The 15,113-nt window shown below is 41.0% G+C and overlaps 1 protein-coding gene across 9 annotated transcripts in view; it reads left to right on the top strand.

Annotated features, from left to right (window-relative positions):
- LOC140191079 (serine/threonine-protein kinase MRCK alpha-like) overlaps nt 1-15,113 on the top strand; it is a 596,213-nt gene that overhangs the window by 476,183 nt on the left and 104,917 nt on the right. For all 9 annotated transcript variants that reach the window (XM_072248222.1, XM_072248216.1, XM_072248164.1 and 6 more), the window contains 2 exons: nt 5,827-5,918; nt 6,780-6,856. In XM_072248222.1, the coding sequence (XP_072104323.1) occupies nt 5,827-5,918; nt 6,780-6,856 (169 nt within the window). The remainder of the gene's footprint in view (nt 1-5,826; nt 5,919-6,779; nt 6,857-15,113) is intronic.

Here is a 15,113-nt window from a genome sequence, read left to right as displayed (position 1 = left end):
TAACTACTTTGGTTCTGTCTTCACTGAGGAGGACATGAATAATCTTCCGGAAATAGTAGGGGACGGAGGGTCTAGTGAGATGGAGGAACTGAGGGAAAAACATGTTAGTAGGGAAGTGGTGTTAGGTAAATTGAAGGGATTAAAGGCACATAAATCCCCAGGGCCAGATGGTCTGCATCCCAGAGTGCTTAAGGAAGTAGCTCAAGAAATAGTGAATGCATTAGTGATAATTTTTCAAAACTCTTTAGATTCTGGATTGGTTCCTGAGGATTGGAGGGTGGCTAATGTAACCCCGCTTTTTAAAAAAGGAGTGAGAGAGAAACCGGGGAATTATAGACCGGTTAGCCTAACGTCGGTGGTAGGGAAAATGCTAGAGTCAGTTATCAAAGATGTGATAACAGCACATTTGGAAAGCGGTGAAATCAACGGACAAAGTCAGCATGGATTTGTGAAAGGAAAGTCATGTCTGACGAACCTTATAGAATTTTTTGAGGATGTAACTAGTAGAATGGATAGGGGAGAACCAGTGGATGTGGTATATTTGGATTTTCAAAAGGCTTTTGACAAGGTCCCACACAGGAGATTAGTGTGCAAACTTAAAGCACACGGTATTGGGGGTATGGTATTGATGTGGATTAGAGAATTGGTTGGCAGACAGGAAGTAAAGAGTGCGAATAAATGGGACCTTTTCAGAATGGCAGGCAGTGACTAGTGGGGTACCGCAAGGCTCAGTGCTGGGACCCCAGTTGTTTACAATATATGTTAATGATTTAGATGAGGGAATTAAATTCAGCATCTCCAAGTTTGCGGATGACAGGAAGCTGGGCGGCGTGTTAGCTGTGAGGAGGATGCTATGAGGATGCAGGGTGACTTGGATAGGTTAGGTGAGTGGGCAAATTCATGGCAGATGCAATTTAATGTGGATAAATGTGAAGTTATCCACTTTGGTGGCAAGAACAGGAAAACAGATTATTATCTGAATGGTGGCCGATTAGGAAAAGGGGAGGTGCAACGAGACTTGGGTGTCATTGTACACCAATCGTTGAAAGTGGGCATGCAGGTACAGCAGGCGGTGAAAAAGGCGAATGGTATGTTGGCATACATAGCAAGAGGGTTCGAGTACAGGAGCAGGGAGGTTCTACTGCAGTTGTACAAGGCCTTGGTGAGACCACACCTGGAGTATTGTGTGCAGTTTTGGTCCCCTAATCTGAGGAAAGACATTCTTGCCATAGAGGGAGTACAAAGAAGGTTCACCAGATTGATTCCTGGGATGGCAGGACTTTCATATGAAGAAAAACTGGATCGACTAGGCTTATACTTGCTGGAATTTAGAAGATTGAGGGGGGGATCTTATTGAAACGTATAAAATTCTAGAGGGATTGGACAGGCTAGGTGCAGGAAGATTGTTCCCAATGTTGGGGAAGTCCAGAACAAGGGGTCACAGTTTGAGGATAAAGGGGAAGCCTTTTAGGACCGAGATGAGGAAAAGCTTCTTCACACAGGGAGTAGAGAATCTGTGGAATACTCTGCCACAGGAAACAGTTGAGGCCAGTTCATTGGCTATATTTAAGAGGGAGTTAGATATGGCCCTTGTGACTAAAGGGATCGGGGGTATGTAGAGAAAGCAGGTACAGGCTTCTGAGTTGAATGATCAGCCATGATCATACTGAATGGCGGTGTGGGCTCAAAGGGCCGAATGGCCTACTCCTGCACCTATTTTCTATGTTTCAATGTAAAAGAGACAAAACTCAGACCATGGTGGTGTTGATTTTGCCATGTATGTGGCTGGATGATCTTGTGTAAGATGTATGTTTTACATAATTAAGTCATGCATCCTGAACCCTGATCTTCAGTCCCTTGTGCTGGAGCTTAATTGTTGATTTTGAGAGCCCGTTTAACCAGCTGTGGTGTAAGCAACCGAGAATTGTTACAATAGGTATCTATAGAAGAAAGATGTCTTTTCAATAATCAACTTTTATGATACCCAAAGTGATTCAGAGTCAATTTAGTGTGCAGTCTTTGCCAAAATATAGGGATATGGGCTCACATCACTGAATGTTGTAATTGACTAGATCTATATGGGCTCCTAAAAATTTTATAAACGCTTTAAAGAAAAGTTTGCAGAATAGTGACATTTTATGATTAAAATTAAAATTACATTCTTATTGATTATATCCTTCTGAAGTTGCTGTTCATTGGAGATCAGTATTTTTCCTGCTGATTTATAGCACATTTATAACACTTAAACCAAGATCCTTTAAAAAGAACCATTCTGAATGAACCCAGGCTTATTGAATTAGCAATAAAGCTGCCTTTAATATTAAAACAGCCAGGGCACGGCACTATAAAAGAGCAAATCCTCAGAGCCTGTAGTAATTGTGAAGGAATGGTGTACAACTTGGAGGGGATCATACATTGGGTTATCTTCTCATACACCTGGGTTATCTTTCTTGATAGTAGTCACTGCAGGTTTGTGAGGTGCTAAGAACACACTACTGGAAGAAATCAGCAGATCGGGCAGCGTCAGTGGAAAATGGACAGTTCTTGTTTCAGGTTAAGACCTTTCATGTGGACTGAAAGGAGATAGTCAATATAAAGAGATGAGGGGATAGAGTGGTAAGTGTAGGGTGGGTTCGGGTGAGGAAGTGTGGTTGGCATAGAGAAAAAGTTGGAAATATTCATAGGTACAGTAAAGTGATAGATGGAGGCAAAGGGCTGCAGATGATGGAAACTGATAGAAAAAGAAGATGGTACTTGGAACCAAATAAAGGAAGTGGATGGGCAGGTGGGAACGGTGGGATTGGGGACTCTTTGGGACAAGTTTGTGGGTGATAAGCTGGTGGGGAGGAGAGGGTATATGGGTGATAAGGGTTTGAAAAGGGCTTGGGTAGATCAGGAGCAGAGAGAGGGACAGAGGGAGAGCATGGAACCTGAAACTGGAGAATTCAAAGTTTGGGTTGCAGACTACTCCACTGGAATGTGACATGCTGTTTCTGTGGTTTGCACTTGATCTCACCCTGGCAACAGAGGACAGACAGGTCAAATGGAAGTGGGGCAGGGAATTAAACTTTGTGAGGTACTGTTGGATTGAATGAGTGAGGCCTCCATCGTTCAGGGTTGACCATGGATGTTGAATCTTAGCTGACTAGATACGCAAGCCTGGGCAGTTCAATATGGAGAGCAAGCTGTTGCCCGTGTAGCAAGTTCCCCTTCTTCATACATCTGTTGAACCCAAAGGAACGGCAGAGACCAATACACTTTTGTATCAGCAGTGTCACAGAAGTTGCCAGTTAGTGTTGAACACAACGTGGACTGCTTTAGGTAGTCCAGCTCTGGATATTTCCCTTGAGTTTACTTCCGAAGCCTTCTCCAATGGTGGGTATAGCCACAAGACAGCAGATGTTTGAGATCAGAGTTTTCCTGCTCCTCGATGAACTGACAAGCCCCATCTGCCTGAAGTGATTGATTTTAAGGCACCAGTAACTCGTCTTTGCCCCTTGTTGGATTAGCGTGGATGCATTTAAGGAATTTTGTGGATGGTTCTCACTTCAGCCTCTGTGGGGACTGAGTAATAGTAATGCCACTGAATGACAAGGGTAGATGGTTAGATGTTGGAGGTGGCCTGGTATTTCAGTAATGGAAATGTTATTTCTTACTTACTGGCCAGTGCTTAAGAGTTGTCCAGATCTTGCTACATTCAGGTGTGTATTGTTTCATTTACTGAAAAATTGTGAATGGAACTGAACATTGTGCATTCATCAGGGCACCGCAGTAGTGTAGTGGTTAGCACAATGCTATTACAGCTTGGGGCGCTTCAGAGTTCAAGTCCAGCACCAATCTGTAAGGAGTCTCTGTACATCCTTCCCATGGAATGCATGGGTTTTCTCCAAATCCTCTGGTTTCATCCCACAGTGCAAAGGCATAGTGGATAGGTTAATTAATCATTATAATTGTCCCGTGATTATCTTAGAGTAATTGGATTTGTTGGGGGTTATTGGGGCAATATGGCTGGAAGAGCCTACTCTACGCTATCACTGAAATAAATCAGTAATCATCCCAGCTTCTGTGATGGAAAGAAGCTGTTCCAATGCTGAACAGCTGAAGATGGCTGGGCCGAGAATATTGACCTGAGAACTCCATAAGTGACATTGATCAAGAACTCCATAAGTGACATTGTGCACGATAATTCTCCAGTCAATGGAGTGTTTTGCCTATCATACCGAAAATAATCCATTTTTACAAATACATTTTCATTATTCTGAGATGGACAATAATAATTCTTCAGGTTCCTTTAATAAAATTAAAGGAACACTGCAGTAGCGTAGTGGTTAGTGCAACAACCTTACAGCTTGGGTCATTCCAGAGTGCGATGTTCATACCTGGCAATATCTGTAAGGAGTCTGCATGGAATGTGTGGGTTTCCTCTGGGTGCTCCAGTTTCCTCCCACAGTCCAAAGGCATACTAGTTAGTACGAGGGGTGATTGATAAGTTCGTGGCCTACGGTAGAAGGAGTAAATTTTAGAAAACCTAGCACATTTATTTTTTCTACATTTACACACTTAGTCTAGCAATTGTGGAGTATACAGATCCCATCTTTGTAGAAGTCAGCGTCTTGGACCTCCAGTAGTGGTCCACAGCAGGGGTAATTGATAAATTCATGGCCTAAGGTAGAAGTGGATGAGTTATTAACTTCAAACTTTCTGCATTTTCACTCAGAGTTGAACCGCACATGCATGTAATGAGAGCTGTATAACTCCTCTCCTTCTACCTTAGGCCACGAACTTATCAATCACCCCTGCTGTGGACCACCTGGAGGTCCAAGACGCTTTCGTTACATGCACGTGCAGTTCAAGTCTTTGACTGATAATGCAGAAAATTTGGTTAATAACTCATTTCCTTTTACCTTAGGCCACAAACTTATCAATCCCCCCCCCCCCCCCCCCCCCCGCTGTAGACCACTTCTACAAAGAAGGGATCCGTATGCTCCACGACCGCTGGACTAAGTGTGTACATGTAGGAGGGGACTATGTTGAAAAATAAATGTGCTAGGTTTTCTAAAATTGACTCTTTCTACCTTAGGCCACAAACTTATCAATCACCCCTCGTAGGTTAATAAATCATTATAGATTGTCCTTTGATTCAACTAGGGTTAAATAGGAGGGTTGCTGGGTAGTGCAGCTCGTTGGCCCAGAAGGGCCTGGTTCTGTGCTGTATCTCTACCTACCTAGCTACCTAAATAAATAAATAAACCAATGCTTTGAAATTCCCTGTATTTTACAGGAACTGACAATCAATGATTATAGTGAACCGGGTATTGTATCTTTACGTTTACTACTGTGAATATTGTGAGAAACATTTGACAACTCTTACAATAAATACTTGTACTCAGTATATAAATTTATCCCAGAGCATTTAACAAAATGAGACCCTGAAATTCATAAATAGAGACAAAATGTATGGAAGGTATATTGTACCTATACAAAATACTAACTGGGCCACAGCTGAAGCATCATGCACATTTCTGATCCTCACACCACAGGAATGGTGTGTCCTTTCCACAATTGGGATGTGTAGTCAACCTCATTTTAGAATTTTAAAAAATGATGACAAGCATTTGAGTTAAGGCAAGAGACAGATTGGTGAGAATTTGGGGGAGGCGTGGTGGAATCAGGTTGAGTTGAGTTGAATGGCCTTTTTTGTGCATCCCATTGTTAATCCAAGTACCTGGTACAGCTTGGTCAGCCTCTCTCTGTTTCCCTGTTCCAGTTTTTGCAAAGATTCTGTTCCCTAAAAGTTTATTTTTCTATTGATTTTTTTTGTTCCAGCAAATTGCAGGATGGTGAGAAGAGAAACCAGGAGCTGTTAACTGAAATTGAGAAACTGAAGAAAGAAATGGAAGAAATAAAATCAGAAAAGGGTATGAGCCACAGGGCAGATGCTGCAGACCTTACTGTACTTTAATTTGTTTCTCTTAAGAGTGTCTGAAACTATTGCATTTTCAAAATTATATTAATGAATTAGTAAAACTGAAAGAACAGGCTGGTTTCTGGGACTTTAAAAATAACTAATCCTTCAATGAAAATTGTCAAAGGTTAAGACTGTTGGTGTGAACTGGTGATAAATCTTATTAAGGTAATGGTTGAATTGATAATGATTATGATTCTCTTATTGTGATGGTTGGTTAAGTTACCTATTAGTCAATGAATACATGGCAGTAATATTATGTTTTTGTAATGAAATTACCAGTAAATTTAAGATCCAGGTTCAGAATATTATGGTTGATATGTGAGTAAATTATAATGTCATTATTCAGCAGCAGACTTACCATGAGCATCAGTTTGCCCCTGAAAGTAGACTCTGAAATTAATATTTTTTAAGTTCTCCTCCATCCACCACTGCACTTCCAAGGGAGTCACAATTTTGTCAGGGTGGGTGCATTATGTTATGTGTTCTGTGGCAATATTTAATAAGGACATAATCCATAGAAGAGTGACTGCACATTTCACTGTCTACTCACAAATGAACTGCCTATCCAGTGCTGCTTATTCTAAGCTTTTAATTATTCTGTTTGTATTTTAAAATGCATTTTAATAGATGGACGATAAATTTCAATAGCCAGTTTAAATTTAAAGCCATCTTCTTTAAGAAAAACAAAATCTCAAAAGAACCAAGATAAATTAGTATCTCTGGCCATCATGTGCAGCCGGAAGAGACCGCCAGAGAAAGAATAAGCTCAATATTACTTAGAATTTTAAAAATCTTGCTGCTGTTTTTCTAGGTGTAAAGCACCAAGACTCACAGAATTCTTTCTTGGCATTTTTGAATACACCTGCCTCTCCTCTGGATCAATTTGAAGTGAGTAACACAATTTATGTGGATTTTAATTATATTTAGGTGCAGTTTAGTTTGCTCCACCAACCCTTAGGATTGAAATAGGAACTGTTTCTCGTGATTTCTAGTTTACTTGTTCTTTCTGTGTTCCTCTGTGTGAGTTGCTGACTTTGTTGATATGTTTGTTCCAAAATGTTTTCTCGTTGTTTTTAATTGAATTTCTTCCTTTTCCCCCAACTCACCACTCACACTCCATGTGTGGTACTGTTTGACAATTGGGATAGGATTCTCCATCGTCGTCTTCTACATCATCTTCATTGATAAACTTATGGAATGATGTAAGTTCAGTAGCTTCCTACCAATGAATTGTACCCTTAATTGGGGTCATCACATTGGCCGGAACAACAGCAAGAATAAAAAAAAATCTGGGAAACATAGTCATGCACAGAAATATGTTAATGTTCATCTGCACATCCTTACTCCCCACTGTAAGATGAATATTTGATGTAGGAACACCAATGCTTGTAGGTAGTGTTTCATCACCCATCAAGGAGTACCAAGTATTGATGGTGACAGTGGGTAGTTTCAGAATAAAGGATTGTTGGCAATTATGCCACTCAAATCATAATTAACTGTCAACATGGCAACTGTAGAGAAGTTGAAGTGTAAGAACATGTGAAGCAGCAGCAAGAATAGTCATCGGTCTGCCTCAACTTGATCAAAGATCAACTTTTCACAGTCATTTGGGTTAGAATATTTCATAAATCATACAATTATCTGGGTAGGGCAATTTTATTCCATCTTTGCCCTTAATGTCTGACCCTTTAAGCTAAAACTCTGCCTCCTAATTTACATTTTCTACCCAATGGAAGTAGACTCTCAGTTGACAGGCCAAAAAGTTTGAATGATACCACATATCATTTTTTAATCTCGAGGAAATGCAGTTCTTTTAACACTTAAAAGTTCATTCAGCATGTATGCACTGTTAAACAGTTAAATTAATTTTGCTCATTACTTAATTTAATATGGTGTGCCCTTGTCTTTTTCAAAGAACCATCCTGAATGTGCTTAAAATACATTCTTTTCATACATGGGATATATATAATTCTCCACTGCAGCCCTTTTGTTTTTGCTGCATGTTTTTCTTAGCATGAATTTTTGCATTCCACCACTTGAGGAGACAGTAAATCAATAATGCAATGCTTTCTGTTTCTACATAGTCTTCATTTCCTGTTAAACTCAAGTTAGAAACTCTTCTTAATCACCAAGACCAAATTTTCCCAACTTTCCGATACAGCTTATGACCCAGTATAAGTACTTCCTAACCCCGAATTTTCTTGCAACCTCATTTCAAATCAGCAGCAGTCACAGAGACTAAATTTGCATGTTTGCTGAAAAATAGTCCTGCACACCTTATGTCACGTTTAAATGGATCTACTCAAAAAATACTAGTGTATCAGACTTAAAGAGACAAACAGGTAATTGAGCTTATCTCCCTTGATATATCCCGGACTGCAACTAATTCTAGGTAAATGTTACAAACAGAAAAAAGAATTAGGCTAAAAGATGCCTTGGTAAGTGAAATTGACTATATTGTATTTTTAGAAACTGGTGAGTGTGACCCATTCTGTTGTGTTGTATCTGCGTCTTTCATTGCAGTTTTTGATGCCTTTTAATAAAACCTTGCATAGAAGGATTAACTATTTTTCATAATGTACCAATTAAACAATAACTGAGCATTTATACAAACAGAAAGTATAAATAATTTGTTTTGATTCTGGTTGAGAGGATGTAATAGTAGGATTCTGCAGGGATCGTTGGGACCTGCTTACAATTTGTATCAATTACTTGAATGAGGGGAATAATTAGTACATCCATATTTGCTGATGATTAAATGCTAGGTAGCAATGTGGGCTATAAGGGAAATGTAAAGAGCCTTCGGGGATATGACAAGTCAAATGAATGGGCAAGAACAGATGGAAATTAATGTGAATAAGCATATATGAAACCCCTTTTTACTGGGCATCTCTAGAGATGCGGTTTGTTAGCCCCTCGCTAACAGCCACTAGACAGAGCGGTGAGAAGACCACCTTTCTCAAACTGTTTATCTAGGGTAGATATGACTTGAGTCCCGCCAAACGCGCAAAGTTGAGATGTCGTTCCTACCAGAACCCCAATTTGTGTGAATACTGTGTAACTTACTGCTCCCATGCAATTACCCAGCAGCAAGAAATAACAGACTATACACTGCGTACAATTAAACAGGAAGTATATTTATGAATCACAAACAAGAGAAAATCTACAGATGCCAGAAATCCAAGCAACATACACAAAATGCTGGAGAAACTCAGCAAGCTAGGCAGCATTTTTGGAAAGGAGTACCGCATTACTTCCATTTTGTGCACATCTGCCGTCATCCCATCCTCCTGCCACCCCACCAGGGATAAGGGTTCCCCTTGTCCTCACCTACCATCCCACCAGCCTCCGCGTCCAGTACATAATTCTCTGTAACTTCTGCCATCTTCAGCAGGATCCCACCACCAAGCATATGCTTCCCTTCCCCTCACTGCTTTCCACAGGGATCGTTCCCTACATGACTCCTTTGTCCCATCGTCCCTCCCCACTGATCTCCCTCCTGGCATTTATCCCTGCAAGCGGAACAAGTGCTACACCTGCCCTTACACCTCCTCTCTCATTACTGTTCAGAGCCCCAGACAGTCTTTCCAAGTGAGGCGCCATTTCACCTTTGAGTCTTTTGGGGTCATCTATTGTATATAGTGCTCCCAGTATAGCTTCCTGTATATCAGTGAGACCCAAAGTAGATTGGGAGACCACTTTGCCGAGCACCTATGCTCCATCTGCCAGAAAAAGCGAGATCTCCCAGTGGCCACCCATGTTAATTCCTCTTCCCATTCCCACATGTCCATCCATGGCCTTCTGTACTGTCACGATGAAGCCACACTTGGGCTGGAGGAGCAACACCTTATATTCCGTCTGGGTAGCCTCCAACCTCATGGCATGAACATCGATTTCTCAGACTTCCAGTAATGGCCACCTCCCTTCTCTATTCCCCATGCCCTTTTACCTCTTTCACCTTCTTTCCATTCTTGCCTTTCACTTCCCTCTGGTGCTCCTCCACCTTTTTCTTTCTTCCATCTCTTCTGTCTTCTCCTATTAGATTCTCCCTTCTACACGCCTGTATCTTCCACTAAACAACTTCCCAACTCTTTATTTCACCCCTCCTCCCTCCCAGTTTCACCTATCACCTTGTGTTTCTTCCTCCCTTCCCCTCCCCTACCTTCTAACTCTGATTCCCCATCTTTTTTTCTCCAGTTCTGTTGAAGCTTCTTGGCCCGAAACGTCAACTTTACTCTTTTTCCATAGACGCTGCCTGGCCTGCTGCGTTCCTCTAGCATTTTGTATGTATTGCATATATTTATGAATGTTAGCTGAATCAAACAGTTATTAAGGGGAAAAAACAAAAGCCCCCGACATAATTAAATAATCAAACGTGCACAGGTTGCAGCTGAAATCTTCCAAAGCCCGTTGTGTCCGATGTATTCATGGCGCCAACTCCTATTCACCAATTTCTAGTAGCATTGCCCCTCTTGTGCTCTATGAAATTGTGCTTTCTTACCGGATTCCTATGGCTGGTTCTCTCGTGCTTCTTCTCTCTCCATCTCCCGCCGAAAAAGACCTCAACCCACCTCAGTGTCCATCACAAAATCTCTCCTGCAGCATTCTCTAAAAACTTCTCCCAGTTCCACCATCCTGATTGGATGGCACCACATTCCTAAGCATTTCTATAACAGTAACCCAAGCACTACCAGCAGAACACACTGCTGTACGGAAAACCATTGCATGAAATACCCTACAGCATTAGCTGTAAAATCTCTACCAGGGTGTTATATATACTAATTCACTTTGGAGTAATGTTTAAACTTTGAGAGATTGAAAGATGGTGCTGTTTATGGGGTCTTGGTGTACTTGTACATGAATCACTTACAGGTAGGTACAAGAAGTAATTAGACTATATGTTGGCCTTTATTGCAAGAGCATTTATGTAGAATAACAATGTTTTGCTCTAATTATATGGGGCCTTGGGGGAAACTGTCTGGAATTTTATGTATAGATCTTGTCTTCCTGCCTAAGAATAACTTCAGAGAGAGAGAGAGACATTGTAGCACAATAAAGTACCTGTAGTGTGAGCTGTAATGTCAACATGTCAGCAAATGAAGGTTAGTGAAAACTGTCATGGGCATGAATAAAGTATTTTTTAAAAGATGAGGAAGGTCAGAGCATTAACTTAATGCAACCTGTTGCATTAATGCTGGTGGTCCCTATCTTTTTTCTCAACAGACAATGTAATGGCAAGTACTGATGAAGAGGAGAATGCAGCAGCTATTTTGAGATAGATATAAACATGTCTTTCTCTCAGCTCTACTGACATTCTTGTAGAAATTTAATGGGTCATCTGTGGAAATTGTTGCAGTCACAATGTACCCATTCAGTCAGAGGTCTAACTTTAGAGCATCCTTGCCTGAAGATGTTAATAAAACTTACAATACATTTGAATTATTTGGTCAAGCCATGTATCAAAGGAACACACACAAAATGCTGGAGGAACTCAAAAGGCCAGGAGACAACTTCATCAGGACTGGCAAAAAAGATGAGAAGTCAGAGTAAGAAGGTGGAGGGAAGAGAAGAATAAGTACAAGGTGGTAGGTGATAGATGAAATTGGGAGAGGGGTAGGGATGAAGTAAGGAGCTGGGAATTTGATAAAAGAGATGAGGACTGGAGAAGGGGTAATCTGATAAGAGAGGGTAGAAGACTGTGGAAGAAAGGGCAGTGGGAGGAGCACCAGAGGGAGGTGATGGGCAGATAAGGTGAGAGAGGGAAATGGTAGTGGGGAATGGTGAGGGACGACAGTTACCGGGAGTTTGAGAAATCAGTGTTCATATACCCAGACAGAATATAAGGTTTTACTTCTCCAACCTGAGTGTGGCCTCGTTGCAACAGTAGAGGAGGCCATGGACTGACATGCCGGAATGGAAATTAGAAGTAGAATTGAAATGAGTAGCCACTGGGAAGTCCTGCTTTTTCTGCCAGAGTGTAGGTGCTTGGTGAAGTGGTCTCCCAATCTACATCAGTCTCACCGATATACAGGAGGCCGCACCGGAAGTACCGGCTACAGTCAATGACCCAAACAGACTCACAGGTGAAGTGCTGCCTCACCTGGAAGGACTGTGTTGGGGCCCTGAATGATAGTGAGGGAAGAGGTGTAGTGGCAGCTTGTTCCGTTTGCAAGGATACATACCAGGAGGGAGATCAGTGGGGAGGGGTGAATGCAGGAGGAGGTTGTGTAGGGAGTGATTCCTGTGGAAAGCGGTAATGTGGGGAGGGAAAAGTGGTGGGATCCTGTTGGAGGAGGCAGAAGTTATGGAGAATTATGTGCTGGATGTGGAGGCTAGTGTGGTGATAGATGAGAACAAGAGGATCTCTATCCCTGTTGGGATGGCGGGAAGATGGGGAGAGGGCAGGCGAGCACAAAATGGAAGAGATGTGGTGAGGGCAGCATTGATGGTGGAGGAAGGAAAGTCCCTTTCTTTGAGAAGGAGGACATCTCATTAGTTCTAGAATGAAAAGCCTCATCCTGAGAGCAGATGGTGGTGTAGGCAGAGGAACTGAGAGAAGGGGTTCACATTTTTACAAGTGACAGGATGAGAAGAGGGATAGTTCAAGTAGCTGTGAGAATCAGTGGGTATCAAGGGGACTGATCAATACTCGGGTGGCAAATAAACAAAACATTTTCTCATATTAAGGTGCTAAAGAATATTTTAAAAACATGTATTTTTGAGTCCAACAAATACTTTTTTTCTGTTTTGGTTAGCCAGCTCCCATTTCCTGTGAATATCCTTTTCTCATTAGAAATGCCTTATGTACTTTTGCCCTCCTGATACAATACTTACACTGTCAAGACAGCCACTACTCCCATAAGATTAGGATTTATGGTAGAAAAACAAGGGATGTAAACCGAAATGGTTGTATAATTTTTCTGAAAATGTGTGCAGGTTATGCCCAGCTGAAAGGTGAAATGCTGGTCAGACTTCCAAGTATATTGAATTTATTGTACCACTGTATGACTATCACAGATAGGTCAGTAAGAGCAGATCGAAAAATTGAATTGACACAAGCAAAGTTTTGTGGCTGCTGTAAACCTGAAATAGTAATGAAAATGTTGGAAATACTCAGCAAGATGTGGAGAGGGAAACAGGACTTTCAGAAATAAATTTAAAGTGGGTAAGAAGTTCATGGTTATAATTGCTACATTTAGAACAGGTGGATTACACAAAGTTTATGCTTGGTCTCCCCAATGTTGAGGAACACATTATGAACAAACAGAGTACACTCAGTTGAAAGAACAACAAGCAAATTTACGCATTACCTGTATAAAATATTTAGAAGAGAAGAGATAAAAGAGGCACGTAATGGCATCGCACAGGAATATGTCATGGAAGGAGTGTGTGTATTGATTGAAAAGTGCCACAGAATGCTGAAAGGAAGGAGAAAATTTACCTGGTAGTGGCCATGTATTGAAGGTGTCAGAGAAGCATTTTGATTGTGGAGGTTGGTGGAATGAGACAAAGGTAGCATAGTTCTTGTATTGGGAAGTGGAGAAAGATTGTAAATAAAAGGATGGAAGAGATGTAGCTGAGGACCCTGAATGGGACTCAGTCCTTGCAGAAAGCAGGATTGAAGGGCATGGCTCATAGTAAAACTTGGTCCCTGGTGTGCCCCCCAAGATGAAGGTACTGTAAATAAATCAAAGAAAGAAAAAGTAAAGATGGGGAGATAAACTGAAGGTGAGAAAGGTGGAAATGTACAACAAAATGCTGTTCATGATAAGAACTGTAAGTTACTCCATTTGAGTTGTCGATGTGCCAGGGAAGGAAAAACAGAGGGCAGAGAACCTGAACAGAACTGAAACCAATAATGCCTCGAACATTCTACAGATATACGTACAAACATGATTACTGCTCATGATGGCATGAGTGGAGTCAAAGAGGTTTCACGACGTGAGAACAAGTGTAAGTTGATAGAGGAGGACTGGTTCATGTTTGAGTAACTATTGGTATTAAAACAACTAGTGTCAGTGTTAGATTGGGATGTGAAGATGCTATTATTAGATGGTAGGTTACCCTGTATTGGATGCCAGAGTTTAAAAAGAAGACAATGTTGCACTTTCATCAGAAACCTTTGGTTCTTAAAAATGTTTCATTTTGTGATTTTCTAGACTTTCTTATCAATTATTGAAAATTAACCACTTATTAAATAGACAGTAAATATGTTTGACTTTTTGTGTCCTTCTGCTTTATCAGAAAAATATTTAATCTGTATGTGAAATTGAAACTGTAGTATCTCATGCCCTGTGCCAGTGGTTTCTTCCAAGTCCAACAGATGATGATTCATTTCCTGGCAGGCAGACATTGCATCATCATTCAGTTAATCTCCCACACCAATATTGAAGTCACCCTGTTTTATTGTTCCAGAATTCCACCCTGCCAGTTTGGGTACTTTTTAGATCTATAAGCTTCTGCTTTAGGAGAAAGTTATCTCAAAGTGAAATGAAAAGAAAAGGTGACCAGATGGATTGTTGTAAAAGTTCTTTAGGCAAAGAAGTTTACCATCTGATCCAACTGACCTATACATGACTCCAGACCCATACCACTGCAGTTGGCTCTGAACCACCCTGTGAAGAGCCCAACTACATATACTCAGCTACCATCATCGTTTTAGGTAACTGGGAGTGGGAGTAAACTCCACCTTTGCCAGTTTCATCTTAAGAGCGAGTTTATAAGAAATATTTTTGGCACTGAGTAGTGATTCATATAATGCAATGTGTGTAACAGCTCACCCTAAGTGTCAGTGGTGCTTGTTGTGGGTACATTGGAAAAGTTACTTACAGACTAGAAGATTTGAACTGCTAAGGTGGAATGGATGACTGATTGGTGTGGGATTGACAGTGTTAAGGAAGAAGGTTGGTAGTTAGGCATGTTAAGTTAAAAGGAAAGGAGCGATTTATAAAAATGAATACTTTTTCTAAAAAATTATAATTACAGTGAGCAAAGGCAGTGTGGAGCAGAGTAACAAATCCATCAAGTGTTCATTTACCTGTGCCTTATGAAAAAGTTTTTTTCCAATGTGACGTGATTGTTATCTGTTTTCCAAGTTTACGATGTGGGTGAGATAAGGCAGAAAAAGAAACTACGTCTAAATGGG

The sequence above is a fragment of the Mobula birostris genome, chromosome 2, assembly GCF_030028105.1.
Source record: "Mobula birostris isolate sMobBir1 chromosome 2, sMobBir1.hap1, whole genome shotgun sequence".
Taxonomy (NCBI): domain Eukaryota; kingdom Metazoa; phylum Chordata; class Chondrichthyes; order Myliobatiformes; family Myliobatidae; genus Mobula; species Mobula birostris.
The sequence above is the reverse complement of the archived record's forward strand: the minus strand, read 5'-3'. Positions and strand labels throughout refer to the sequence as shown.